The sequence below is a fragment of the Aulonocara sp. 'chitande type north' Nkhata Bay genome, linkage group LG20 (assembly GCF_057382095.1).
Source record: "Aulonocara sp. 'chitande type north' Nkhata Bay isolate Kocher_YH1m ecotype deep benthic linkage group LG20, A_spYH_male_GT1.1, whole genome shotgun sequence".
Taxonomy (NCBI): domain Eukaryota; kingdom Metazoa; phylum Chordata; class Actinopteri; order Cichliformes; family Cichlidae; genus Aulonocara; species Aulonocara sp. 'chitande type north' Nkhata Bay.
Genome location: NC_141363.1, coordinates 25,189,036 through 25,202,006, shown reverse-complemented (window position 1 = coordinate 25,202,006; position 12,971 = coordinate 25,189,036). Strand labels below are relative to the sequence as shown.

General features: G+C 40.9%; 1 protein-coding gene across 1 annotated transcript in view; it reads right to left on the bottom strand.

Moving 5' to 3' along the window:
- Positions 1–11,027, bottom strand: part of plekhg5b (pleckstrin homology domain containing, family G (with RhoGef domain) member 5b) — a 77,821-nt gene extending 66,794 nt beyond the window's left edge. Inside the window, exon 1 of the mRNA XM_086276805.1 lies at positions 10,302–11,027. Coding sequence (XP_086132931.1) covers positions 10,302–10,383 — 82 coding nt within the window. The 5' untranslated portion in view covers positions 10,384–11,027. The remainder of the gene's footprint in view (positions 1–10,301) is intronic.
- Positions 11,028–12,971: the final 1,944 nt, after the last annotated feature.

Here is a 12,971-nt window from a genome sequence, read left to right as displayed (position 1 = left end):
CCAGGATATTGTAAGGAACAGTTTGACCCTGACTGACACTTGTTATGCTCAGAGTTTGATAAGAACTTTGCATCATATCTGCCTGATAAGTAGCTACAGCCAGGAGATGGTCAGCATAATAAACGACAAAGGTCTGCTTCTGTCCAAAAGTAAAGGGAAAAAGAGCATTTCCATAGCTCACTAATTAACACTACTTGACAGATTGAGGTTTGTCTCTGTGCTTTGCTGGAAACCCTTCTATTGCAGTGCAAAGTGAGCCTTCACAATAAAATTCCTAAAAAGAAATATACACATGCAACAAGGGAACAAAGATTCCTTTTACACTATTGTGGTGACAGAAGTATCTATATTTTCATATGTATGTAAAAAACAAACTGGGTTTCTAAAACATATCAGGCAGTAAAAGGTTAATTTCTTCCTGTTTACAGTCTTTATGCAAAGCTATGCTAACAGCTTCTACACTCACTCGCTACTTTGTTAGGTACACCTGTTCAACAGGCGTGTGATTGGCTGATCAGATATTCAGCCAATCACACGGCAGCAACTCATTGCATTTAGGCAGGGAGTCACTCAAGATGATCCGCTGAAGATCGAACAGAACATCAGAATAAGGAAGAAAGGCGATTTAAGTAAATGTGGTGCTAGACTCCCTGATCTCAGTATTTCACCAACTGCTGATCTCTAGCTGGTTGTGTCAAAGGAGAATGTTCAGAGTTTTTCAGGCTAATAGGAAAGCAGCCACAATCCAAATAACAATTTGTTACCACCAAGGTATGCAAAACAACATCTCTGACGCAGATTGGCCATAGCAGCAGAAGACCACACCGCTGCCACTGTCAGCTAAAAACAAAAAGAAGCTTCAGTTCACATGGGCTCACCCAAATTGGACAACAGAAGAATGGAAAAACATTCTCTAATGTGACGAGTCTCAATTTCTGCTGCAACATTTGGATGATAGGGTCAGAACTTGGTGTAAAGGCCATAAAAGCATGGGTAAAACCTGTTTTTGCATCAACAGTTCAAGCTGATCATAGTGTAATGGTTTTCTTAGCACATCTTAGCACCAACATTTAAATGCAACAGCCTATCAGACTTTTGCTGTCCATCCCTTTATGACCACCTTCATGGCCTTTATACACAAATCTTCTGATGGCTGCTGTCCTTTTATAAAGATAATCTCAGACTGGTTCCTCGAACATGACAATGAGTTCTCAAATGGTCTTTGCAGTCACAATATCTCAATGCAACAGAGCACCTTGTGGATGTGGTACAATGAGAGATTTGCATCATGGATGTGCAGCTGACAAATCTGCATCAACCGTGTGATGCCATCATGTCAACATGTACCAAAATCTCTGAGGAATGTTTCCAGCACCTTGTACCATGAAAAATTAAGGCAGTTCTAAATGGGGTCCAATCTGGTACTTGCAAGGTATACCTAATAAAATGTCTATTGAGTGCATTTGGTTTATATACACCATGCAGGAAGTCCCTAGCAGTAAGAATATTTTCTAAATGCCTCAGTAGTCATTTAATCCAGTACAGCACTGCTTGCAAACCTTTAAGTTAACACACTAATTAGAGGTGATATTACTACAAATATTAATGTTAATTTAGCTACCTCCAACTAATCGTAGTAGGATAAGACAAAAATAGCAAGCAAAACGTCCTAGTGTGTCAAGCCTGAATGAACTGGCTGCTCAACAGGATCACACTCACTAAAGTATTAATGGTGTGTTGAGGAACGAGTGAGCGAGTGGCTGCAGTATGACAAGACTGTAAATGAGACTTTTGGACTGTGAGCAGTAAGGGGGGGGAAGTGTGTAAGTCTGAGTGTTGACAGAGGGAGTGCAGTTGAAGGCTTGTGCATGCCCATGTGGAGGAGGTTGGGGGTTATATTTAGCAAGGTGGCCCATCAAACAGGCTGAGGTTAACCTCTCACCAGCAAACTAAGAGCAGTTAAAGACATCTCTGTGTGAATGCTCAAAAAAAGAAGAAAATACAAATGATTTAGTTTCTGCCTCACCAAAAAGCAACTTCCAGCAAGACTATCCATTTCTGTTTTTACATATGGATTAATAAATTTTTAAGGAAAAGCAGCACATATTAATGTGCACATCAAACCTGCCGAGATACGTTTCAGGGTATGTATCACTCACCTGTCTTTTGCAAGAGGCACATTTCCATTCTATCCAGAGCCTGAGACACATTTCTCTACTCTTTGGATACAATTTATCTGGCTACTGTGCTTTGCACGATGCACACCACCTGCTTTGACTCCATTTTTTATATTTTATTACTTTTGTGCTTTATATGATTTGAACGAAGTTTTTTTGTTTTTCATATATAACCAGTCACACATAGGTTGTGCCAAAGGATGATGATCTCAGAGACTTCGCATTAAATCAATATTTTTGGACTCACCCATCCAAGTCATGGTTGGACAGGAGCCTAACCCAGCTGTCACCGGGCAAAAGGTGGGCCCAGTCCGGACAGGTCACCAATCTATCCCAGGGTTAATAATTCAATGTGCTTTCTGTAATGTCGTGCCGGCACTCATAACACGGACAGACACGCACACAAAATTTCATCCGCACATGTCTCCACTCTTTGAAATCAACATCAATCCATCGTCATCATCTCAAAATGAGAGAAAAGTGAAGGGTATTTTTGACTGTTGTTTTGACTATAAATTAGAGTCAACTATGGCTTTGCACACACGCACGCTACTCTCCTCCGCTTTTTATTTCATCATGTGTGTTTTGTTGGTGAAAGACTCAGCTGTGTGTGGGGAAGGTTCGGTGAAGGGTGGAGGCGAGACAGATGAGCCGTTTTACACATTTGTACAGGTTGAACAAGCAAGCGGAGGCACAGGCGGAAATATATGTAAAAGTTAAAAAACAAAACAAAACACCATGAACGTGACTTATTGGTTATTGGCAGTCTCGCAGAGGGATCACAGAACTATTGAACTATGGAGAAGATCACCAAAACATATTGTCTGTTTTCATTTCCTTTTGTCTTCAACTAAATGAAAATAAATTACGTTTCTTTATCCATCATTACTGCTGTCAGTTTGCCAGTTGGGCACCATTTGTCTGGCTACTCTGCTTTTAGTTCTTCAGTCGCTGCTGAAAGACAGCAGCCTCTGCAGGGCCTGCAGCTCTGTTAGACTGTGCTATGAGCTAAATGCACATGTCGCTATGCTAATATGCCAACAACACTAAGGTGTTTAAGAGTATAATTCGGGTGAGAAATAAAAAACGCATTTGTCGAGTGTAACACAGCCTGCAAATATCGGGTTGTGAGTATTATTACACTCTTCTGCATTTCAGGCCATTCTCAACAAATCTCTTTGATTCTGTAGTATTTGTTTAATGAGTCAAGATATATGAAGAGGTCACCTTAATTTTAGGCTACGATTTAAAAAGAGAAAACACCAGTTAACTTACTTATAATTCAGTGCTAATTAGAACTGACAGGAATAGAAACAGATATCAACCACACTGGGCTGATTGTTCAGTCTGTCAGAGTCATATGCTTAATCAGTTCCTATTATCTGCCATGTTTTTCTGGCCTGGTCTTTTTGGCAGTCGTGCATTGTAGAGCAATGATGTCAAACTGGTAGCAGACCTGAGAAACAGGCGTGCCTTTTTTCCAAGCCTAACTCTTTGACTCAGAGATGTAAACCTGTCTTAGCGCAGCCTATACACAGAAATCTGATAAGGAATCAGTAACAAAATCAACATGGACAGAGATGTTATTATTCTTTGTGGATGCTTGGTTAAAAGTATTGGACAAAATAAAGTGCTGAGTCACACTACTGCTTGATAAAAAGTCAGGAGGCCCACCAAAGTTATTACAGTTCACCTTGAAGGAGGAACATTATTGTGTAGACAAAATTTATTGACACTGTATTCTGTGGTTGAGCTCAGCCTTGCAGTCATTCTTCCCCTAGAAACTGTAAAAGTGTCAAGATTTTACAGCAATCTTTAAATAGTTCATAAAGTATTTCATTGTAGGGCATGGAGGACTTTATAAGGCACCAAGACAGGGCGACACCTGAGACCTGATAAGAGAGAGGGTTGAAAAACAACAATTAAAAAAAAAACCAAACAAACCAGCCAACTTGTTTATAATACAATCTGACTGTTGATTCAATACATGTAGATTTAATATTCCAGTGGCCAATGAAATTAAAGCTTTATCTAAATTTACTTTAAAGTAATTCACCACAGAGGCTCATCTGCCTCCATCTCACCGTATACCTTATATCAGCGGTCCCCAACCCCCGGGCCCCCCGGGTCGTTTGGTACTGGGCCGCGAGAGTTGAGGCTTGGGCGTTTATGGTTTTCAGGGTTTTTAAATCGCAATTTCTTTAATCATTCTTATTAGAGCAGGGCGATATGACCAAGAATATTTATCACGATATACATTTGAAAATTTGCGATAACGATATAATTGACACTAGACAAAATACTTTACAACTCCACAACTTTATTAGTGCATAAAACCCCATCAATGTATTTTCACTTAAACAAGCAGCTGTTTTTTATCTGCATTAAAGTTATATAAAAATTTTACAGTACAAATGCAAATTCCTTGCTGACAGTTTAACCAAAAGGCATTTCCAGTGGAAACTGGCCGACATATCCTCAGCATAACCATGTATAATATCCACAAAGCTTAAAAAGAGGCTATACACACACACACACACAATACGGTAATATTATGTTGAAGCACAGTACGTATCACTCCGCGGAGCTCCTGCCTAATATAGGCGTAATGCTCCGACAATCCATCAAGCAGTCCGGGTTCGTAGCTTAGCAAAGTCGTACTAAAACATTTGACAGATTTCCAAGCGCTGTGTACGACATAAAATCGTTTCGAGGTCAGTAAACACAACCAGAATTCATACATAAGGCACACGGGATTATAAGGAGCACTGTCGATTTTCAGAAAAATCAAAGGATTGATTTTAAGTGTGCCGTATTTTCCAAACAACACGGTAATAACGACGGCCCCCTAGCATGCTCTACCAAAAATAGTGCTTTGTTGTGTATCTGACGGACAAAAGCTAAACCAGTTCCACACCACTGAAGTTGCAGCATTTTTACAAACCAGTTCTGGTTCATCCGTTTCATTCAATGAACCACTTTTGCTCTTCTCATTCTGCGTCGCCGCCATGTGCGTATGTAAACAAAGGCACTGCGCATGTGCGTTTTACCCATAGTCTATCGCGATATTTCATTTTCTTATCGTTGCCCAAAATTACACCGGTATTACCGTGAACGGTATGATATAGCCCAGCCCTAATTCTTATCGTTAACTAAGTTTTCCCGGGTCTTTTCCCCCTTATAATGAATAAATCTTGCAACTTATTTACAGCTGGGCTCGTCAGGCACTCTTTTTGGCTGCAGTGGTTGTTATTATATTTACATGCTTCCATCTCCCATTTCTGCTCTGTGAAAGCTCGTACTTTTCCACTCTCCTTTTTCTCCCTCCCTCGCTCACAGACACATAACGGGTATGGCGGTCCATTCTCCCTGCAGCACGGACTACACTGCCCATGAGACTACATTTTCCACCAGCATGGAAACCAAAAATAGAGAGGGCATAGCCTTGTGAGACAGGAAAATGTTGCCGTGTAATCCATTCATTTCAAAAAGTAACTGTATTTTGAATACCACCTTTTTAAACGGTAACTGTAACGGAATACAGTTACTCATATTTTGTATTTTAAACAGGAAACGGCGGTACATGTACTCCGTTACTCCCCAACACTGCTCACTACCTTTCCCTTCTATCACAAATCAAGGTAAAGCTTAAAAACACGCTCGAAATGAAAACAAACCCAAACACAAATTATTTTGACCTTGCTTGAGCGCTATCATCAAGTCTTCATACACCTGAATGAGAGAAGTGAACGAGTACCTGAATTTGAAACACGAGTCGATTTTACCACATGTCTTCTGAAGATATCAAAAGCGCTGATATAAAACCTCAGAAGCTGAGGTAGAGGGGCCATCCCCAGCGAGTGAGTCATGATGAGACATGGTGTAATTTAACAGTCCATCCTTAAACCAGCAGCTCAGAGGGACAAACAACCACTCTTCAGCTTGTTGATATGAATAATCCCATAATTGAAACAATCTGGTTGAAATTGCAGAGGGGGTCTACGGTTGAGAAGCCAATAACAGAGTCAACGGGAATCAAAAACACTTATTCTTGAAAAGTACAGTTATTGTCATGGGGAAGGCTGCAATGCACATAAACAGTCATTTAAGCAGGGTGGAGGTTACACGTGTGGAAGGACACATTTAGAGATAAACATTTGCAGTTATGTTTCTGGTTAAAGAAGGTGTGTGTGTGTGTACGTGTATGCGTGCACATGTGTGACCTTTACATAGGCCCTCTAATTATCTGCTGCACAGTTTGAAGTGAGCGAGCGCACTGTTGGTCTATTTACAACATGATGAGGCCCTGACAGCGTGGAAGGGCTTTTGATCACATTAGCTGCCTTTATTTGTTTGAAGTTGGCAAAGTGATGCGGAGCGTGAATTTACAAAACAAGACTTCAATCTAACGCTGACCAACGGGGTAGATTTCATATGCAAACTGAATGAAAATGCAAAGCGGAGGCCAACAGCTTGTGCTCTGTGTGACGATGCAAAACTGCATGGACAGACTACCCCTGAAGGCAACGATCAGCGCACCAACCGAATTGTGAGCCTAACAAACCTGCTTCTGACTGAGCGTAAGAAGGGAAGCGTATCAGCTTCTGTTCGTCATTGATCATTTAAAAGTGCTCCAATGTGAAAAGATCTTTGAGAGAACAGTGGGGAAAAATAAGCCCTTAGCTGACAGCAGGTTTATGACAATGACTTGATCTGTGGCTATAAACAAAAACACTGACACTGCAGTAAAGTGTGCAAGGCCACAACACCTGCTCAGTGTGCATACTGTGAGTTTCCCTTATGCCTCTCAAAGCACCTGAAATCAATGTTTTTTACATTTACAATAGATCACGACTTAAAGGCAAAGGCTTTGTTCTCATCAGCTCATCAAGCGCTCACAGCAAGAATTAGAAATGCTAAGCATTTAAGAAAAATTCTGGTTCCACAAAGTGACACAATGACTGCTTTTGTTATGACAGTGTTGCATTTCGCAAGTTTTTAGAAAAAAAACAAAGCATTAAAACACAAAAAAGAACAGTAAATGCACTGAGGACTAAAAGCTAGTGGAGAAGATAATGTGGAAATGACACACTGTCTATTACCAGAGGAAGAACAAGAGCAAAGACTTCAAAGGGGAATCCCCCTGCAAAAGAAATAGGGCAGTAGAACCACAACGGTCAAATATGTGGAAAATCTGATGGTTGTACATGAAATGAGAAAAGTTTTGGGTCACAGGACCTTCATGAACTCCCCTGCTGTGGGTAAATCAACAAGCAAGAAGTGGAGTGCAGAAATAATTAGATGCAAGGAAGGAAATACATTTTCTGTCAGACACAGGGAAGGGAAAGATTGCATAAGTGAGCTATTGTTTTTCAGTACAGTCTGCAATGCAGATCACATTCAACTAGAGACAAAAGCTAACTGTGTTTACCAATATTTACTGTAGTACCAAAAGAGGTCAACTTGCAGTCATTGCATTTTAGCAAAAAAAGCCCAAAAACTTTTATACGTTAAAAGAAAAAAAAAAAAAATACTAGGGTGAGCTGGAGCAACACACAAGAAATTTGAATGATTATGTTTCTGCAACTGAAGGAAAGAAAGAAAATAAGCAGAGCGAACCGTGACTCAAAATGGCATCAGGAGAAGACATGAATGCAGAGAGGGAAAAGGAGAAAGGAAATCACACTGGAACAACAGAAAGACAGTTTAGAAAAGGAAGTTTAAACTGTAACAAGCCACGAGCCAGACAAACACTAATACGCACTCGCACACACACTAACACACACCGTGGCACATGCACGCAACTTTCAAAGGTCTGGTCAGGCTCCAGATGTTCCCTGAGAGCTCTGCAGCTCAACATCGGGTCCATTTAGCTGCTATTCTAGACCCATTTATTATGCTAAAGATGTTCTGATTTAGATTCACGTCTGAGCACTTCCTGGGCAAACGTCATCTGCCAGCAGAGCTCATTTGATATGATCAAAAGCACCATTACAGCTGTTAAAGGAGGCTATTGGTAAGATATATTTTCTTGCCGTTTTAAAGGTGAAGAAAAAAAACTGTCATACATCTTCTCATGAGCCTGCATGGGCAGCGACTTCTTGAGGGCTCATTTCAGAAAGGAAATTACAGAATCCATCTGTAGATGAAGATCATGCGGCATGATAAAAAGCCCCAAAGTGTCTAGTGTTCTGTCAATGGCTGCAAAAGAATGGCCTCATCTTGGAAAGCCACAGGGCCGCCAAGTCCTTAAAGTACTCAGAAGAAGATAATTTCATCATCTGTAATTTCTAATTGATCGTGAGATATGATTAAACACGGCTACTAAAAATACTGTTTCCACTGCTGTTCAGCATTAACGTGCAAACCTCAGCTCTGAAGTCTGTAAATCACTGAAACCACTTAAGTGGACAAAGCAGCTGGTGAATTATTCTGTAACCTTAATGAAGTGATTAAATTTAAAGAAACTGAAGTAGAAATTGGACACACCCCTGTCTCGAGGATGTGTGGCTCTAACAAGAAAACATTTACAGGCATTTTTCCACTAATTTCAAATATTAAATAGACTTGATGATTAATAGGGGTCGGAATCAGAGAGTAACTCATAATACAACACTATCACAATGTGTTATCCATCCAAGTGGCTACCACAGACTAAAGTCTAACCAACTTGAACAGCCTTTGCCGTTTGTGGACACGGGTCTTTACCCCTTGGAAGCCTACTTGGAGTAACCTTTGAAGCTTGCACCAGAAGTTTGCACCAGAAGTTTGCACCAGAAGTTTGCACCAGAAGTTAGCGAGGGTGGTCTCTGCCCATGCAGCTACCCTTGGAAATACATGGAAACTGTTCTTATGGCCATCGTACGACATTTCATATATATATATACTCAGATGTCAAACCTCGTCATTAAGGGTACAGGCGAGGTCGTCAGATATTGCTTTTATGAGTGGAAGAGGTAAATTTCAGCCTCTGACCTCTGACATCAGTGAACATCACCGATATGGCTGTACCGATAGTAGTCTGACATGAACCAAACAAATTAGGCTCAATCGACTGAAAATAAAGACATGCGAAGACCACACTTCTACATTTACGGTCAAGCTTTGCATGAACAGCACATGATGCTGTAATACTATGAAGCATTAAACCAATATGTCCTTCCCACGGTTGACATCTTTTGGGATTGATTTGACATCCCAGCAGTGAATAAGTGCACACAGCAGAGATATTTCTTCAGTTTTTGTTTTGTTGTGGACAACAGAGACCAGACTAGACATCTGGCCCCAGATTAGACCAGTGTGTTTAAGACAGACTTAAGACTCCGGTGGCCTGGAACACTGAAGGGTTCCAGACTCAACCAATTAAGGCTGCTAAACTTTAACTCCGTGCATACTTCACTTACTGCATGAACCCATGAACTGCAAACAGTGTACATGAACATGTAAAGTCTATAAAGGAGAGGGAGAGCGAGAGAGAGCTAAACTCCAAGGACATCAATCTGATAAGTCTTCAAAACTAGAAGCGTCAAGTATTCATTTTATTAGGTTTCCATCAATAAAAGCTCAACGAGAAACTAATTTGCAATTTACCCGAGTGTGAGAAACAGTTAGATAAACTCATACTGCTAGAAAGGTCGTTGCACGTCTAAATTATGAGCAGGAAAGAGTGGAGGAGTGCATGAAAAAAAGAACTGCTGTAAATTGTACTGTCTGGAGATTTACAAGAGGTAATATCCATCATCTGAGTGTATACTGAGTTGTCCCAAGATCCTTTATCAGGTGCATAACTTCAGATCAGAGTGTACTGTCCTGTCTGACTGAAATATTCCTGCCTCCAGCTGGGATAATTGCTCAGGTCACTTGCCAAATCCAGCCATTGACTTTGATGACTGGAGGAAAACATGACACAAAGAACTGCTGCCTGACGATCAAAGCCATGAGAGCTCCTCTCTTCCCCTTCCTTTGTGACTTCTTAAAGACAAACTCACAGTGAATCACACAAATAAGCATGCTGATCACTCTGAGGTGGTGACTTATCCAACATTATCCAGCTGCAGACTGAGCAGCCGCTCGAATATTAAGATGGTGATCAGTCAGTAGCTGACTTCATGAATTTTTACTTACTCAGGCGTAATCTGAGACCAAGCCAGCTCCTTGGTGGCGATTTGTGCAGAACTGAATTCATGGTCCACTTGTTTGGCACCATCTAAACATACAATCCTTCTCGAAATCCTCTCCCGCACCAACTCCAGCTCCTCGCAGGTCCGTCTGTCGGTGTGGAAGGCTCAGCGCTGATCAGCCAGAAAAATGTTTAATTAGCACATTTTCATTTTCCTCTCATTCCCACGGTCGACCTCCTCTAAAACGCAGTGCGCTCACACTGGAGGATCTGCTCGGCGGCGAGCACAATGCTGTTCATATCACGGCGAATGCGCGGAAAAGAGTGGCAAAAAGCATCCCTCGGTGCACACGAACTAAAGTTAACGCTGGTCTAACGACTAGTGAAGCACAGCTGCAGGTTGGACTGTGCTCTAAATGACCTGTTGCTGTGTGCACGCGTGAAAGGAAAAAAAAAAAATCCTCCCAGCGTTCACCGAGCAACGTCTGTTGGTGAAGCTCGATCGGTGCAGGAGTGGGATTACGAGGAAAAACCGTCCCCTGGTCTTTAAAGCTGCAGCTCAGTGGATGGATTTTCTTCTTAACGAAACTTTACACAACGCTCGGGTGAAGTTGGATTGTCCGCAGTCTCCTCCGGCCGCCTTCTCTGTTCAGACACCGGTTCTCGTCCATTCATTCATGGAACCTGGATCCACAAAGACCCAGTGCAGTTTCTCTCTCTCTCAAGTGGCGCAACGCCACCGCTGCTGCTGGAGGCGCCAGAGACACACATGCAGTCAACAGCAGCACAGAGCAGAGGTTCATTCACGCTTTCAGTAAACTTGTCACATGTAAACAGTGAACACGAAACAGCATCAGGTGTTGGCTCCACCTTGAAAACGGCAGGTGACGAGAAAGGAGAGCGGAAATCCCTGGGACATCCCAACCCAACAAAGGCTACACCTTTCTATAGTGGGCCCTCCAGTTAATGTTGTGCCTGCGAAACCTTCTGTTTTTTATCAGAGGCGTTTCCAGTTTTGGGTGTTTTTTTTTAATAGGGGTGCGCCTAAAACAAAGCAGCACTGGGTGGTGGGGCAAAGGAAATGAAGTAAAGTCGGTGTAGACAACACTGGGCAAGGTTTTCTGACTCATACGCAGCCTTGTGTCCTTATACAGATGGTATTAATTTAAAAAAAAAAAAGGTGGTGCATAAGACCTCAGACAACTTTATGTATTAAAACCGTTTTACAAAACTATAAAACAAGTAGCCTATTAAATAAAAGCCACAGTAATAGTTTAGCATTAAAATGTACTCAAATAAGCTAAAGTAACTGAGGTAAAAGTAATTGTTTTGGAGCACATGTACGTTACATCACTATTGGTTTATTAATGTGTATAGCGAATTAATGTTGCAACTAGAAACTATTTTATTTACTTATATACTTAAATGTAGCTTTATTTATATTAAGCCAGCATCAGTAGTACCAGAGCTTTAAAATACATGATGTGAACTACAAAGTACATTATTTCCAATAAGAATGCTGTGGAATAGAAGCGGAAGGTAATAGAGAACTGCTTAATGTACAAGTACATTAAAACAGTACTTCTGTAAAGTATTACATCACATTTTGCTCACTGGTTCTATCTATGCTCTCTTCCAATGGCAGTGGGCGTTGCAGGATTAACTGTCCTTGCCTCACTGTACTCTCATGCAGTAACAGTGGTGGTGAGTTGGGGCACCAGGTCAGTTAGCGTTAATTTTAGTGCTCCCTGGGACATAAACACTGCTTCTATGGAATCACCAGTTAAATAGATGATAGAGAAACTTTTAAAAAGTCTGCTGATTGCAGCAGTGAATATTTTTCTATTAATATCAATACAGATATCGAGTGACATGATGAAGACTATTAAATGTACCAAAACTAAGTAGACATCAAGTATTCATGCTAGCTACTGTGAAAATCAATGTAATCAAACAGTCTAAAGAATCTGTAATTGCATGCATGTTTACATTGAATGTGAACAACACTGTCTCTACATTGTTGTTGTTGTTGCAGGAAGAAGATGAACATCGCATAAAGAGTGAGGCACAGATTTTTTTGTGAGGAAAAATACAGCAACGAAAACAGGATTTGTGCACAGCTTTGCCTTTTGGCAGGTGTCCTCGATACTTTTCTGGTTGATGTTCCAAGTTTTAACCAGATCAAGAACCTCACCAACTCTGCCAAACCCACCATAGGAACCAAAAAAAAAAACCAGCTCACATGTCCCATTAAAACAAAAACTAAAATTTTTATACTTAACTGGACTGCCAAATGTTTTCCCTTTAAAAGTAATGAGGTGGTGTGCAAAATGTAGACAATATCGGGAAAATATGACAATTTCAATTACTCAAAGGTCAGGCTGATGTAATAATAGCCTGTGATACGTTTCTATTTGATTTTTGATTGAAATTGAAATTTTGGAGGATTTAGTTTTTGGGGGACGGGGCACCAAAGAGGAAAGACATCAGTAGTGATCTTATAGAAACGTTGCTGCCATCAAACCTGAGACGAGTTATAAACTCATTTCCAAATAATTTTTAGCTCATCATTATTCACAAGTGAAAAATATTCAAGACAGTTGACAATCACAGCAAACTCACCACAGTGTCAGAACATACAATGCTCGGAGAAACTGTATAAATCCCAAGCGCTA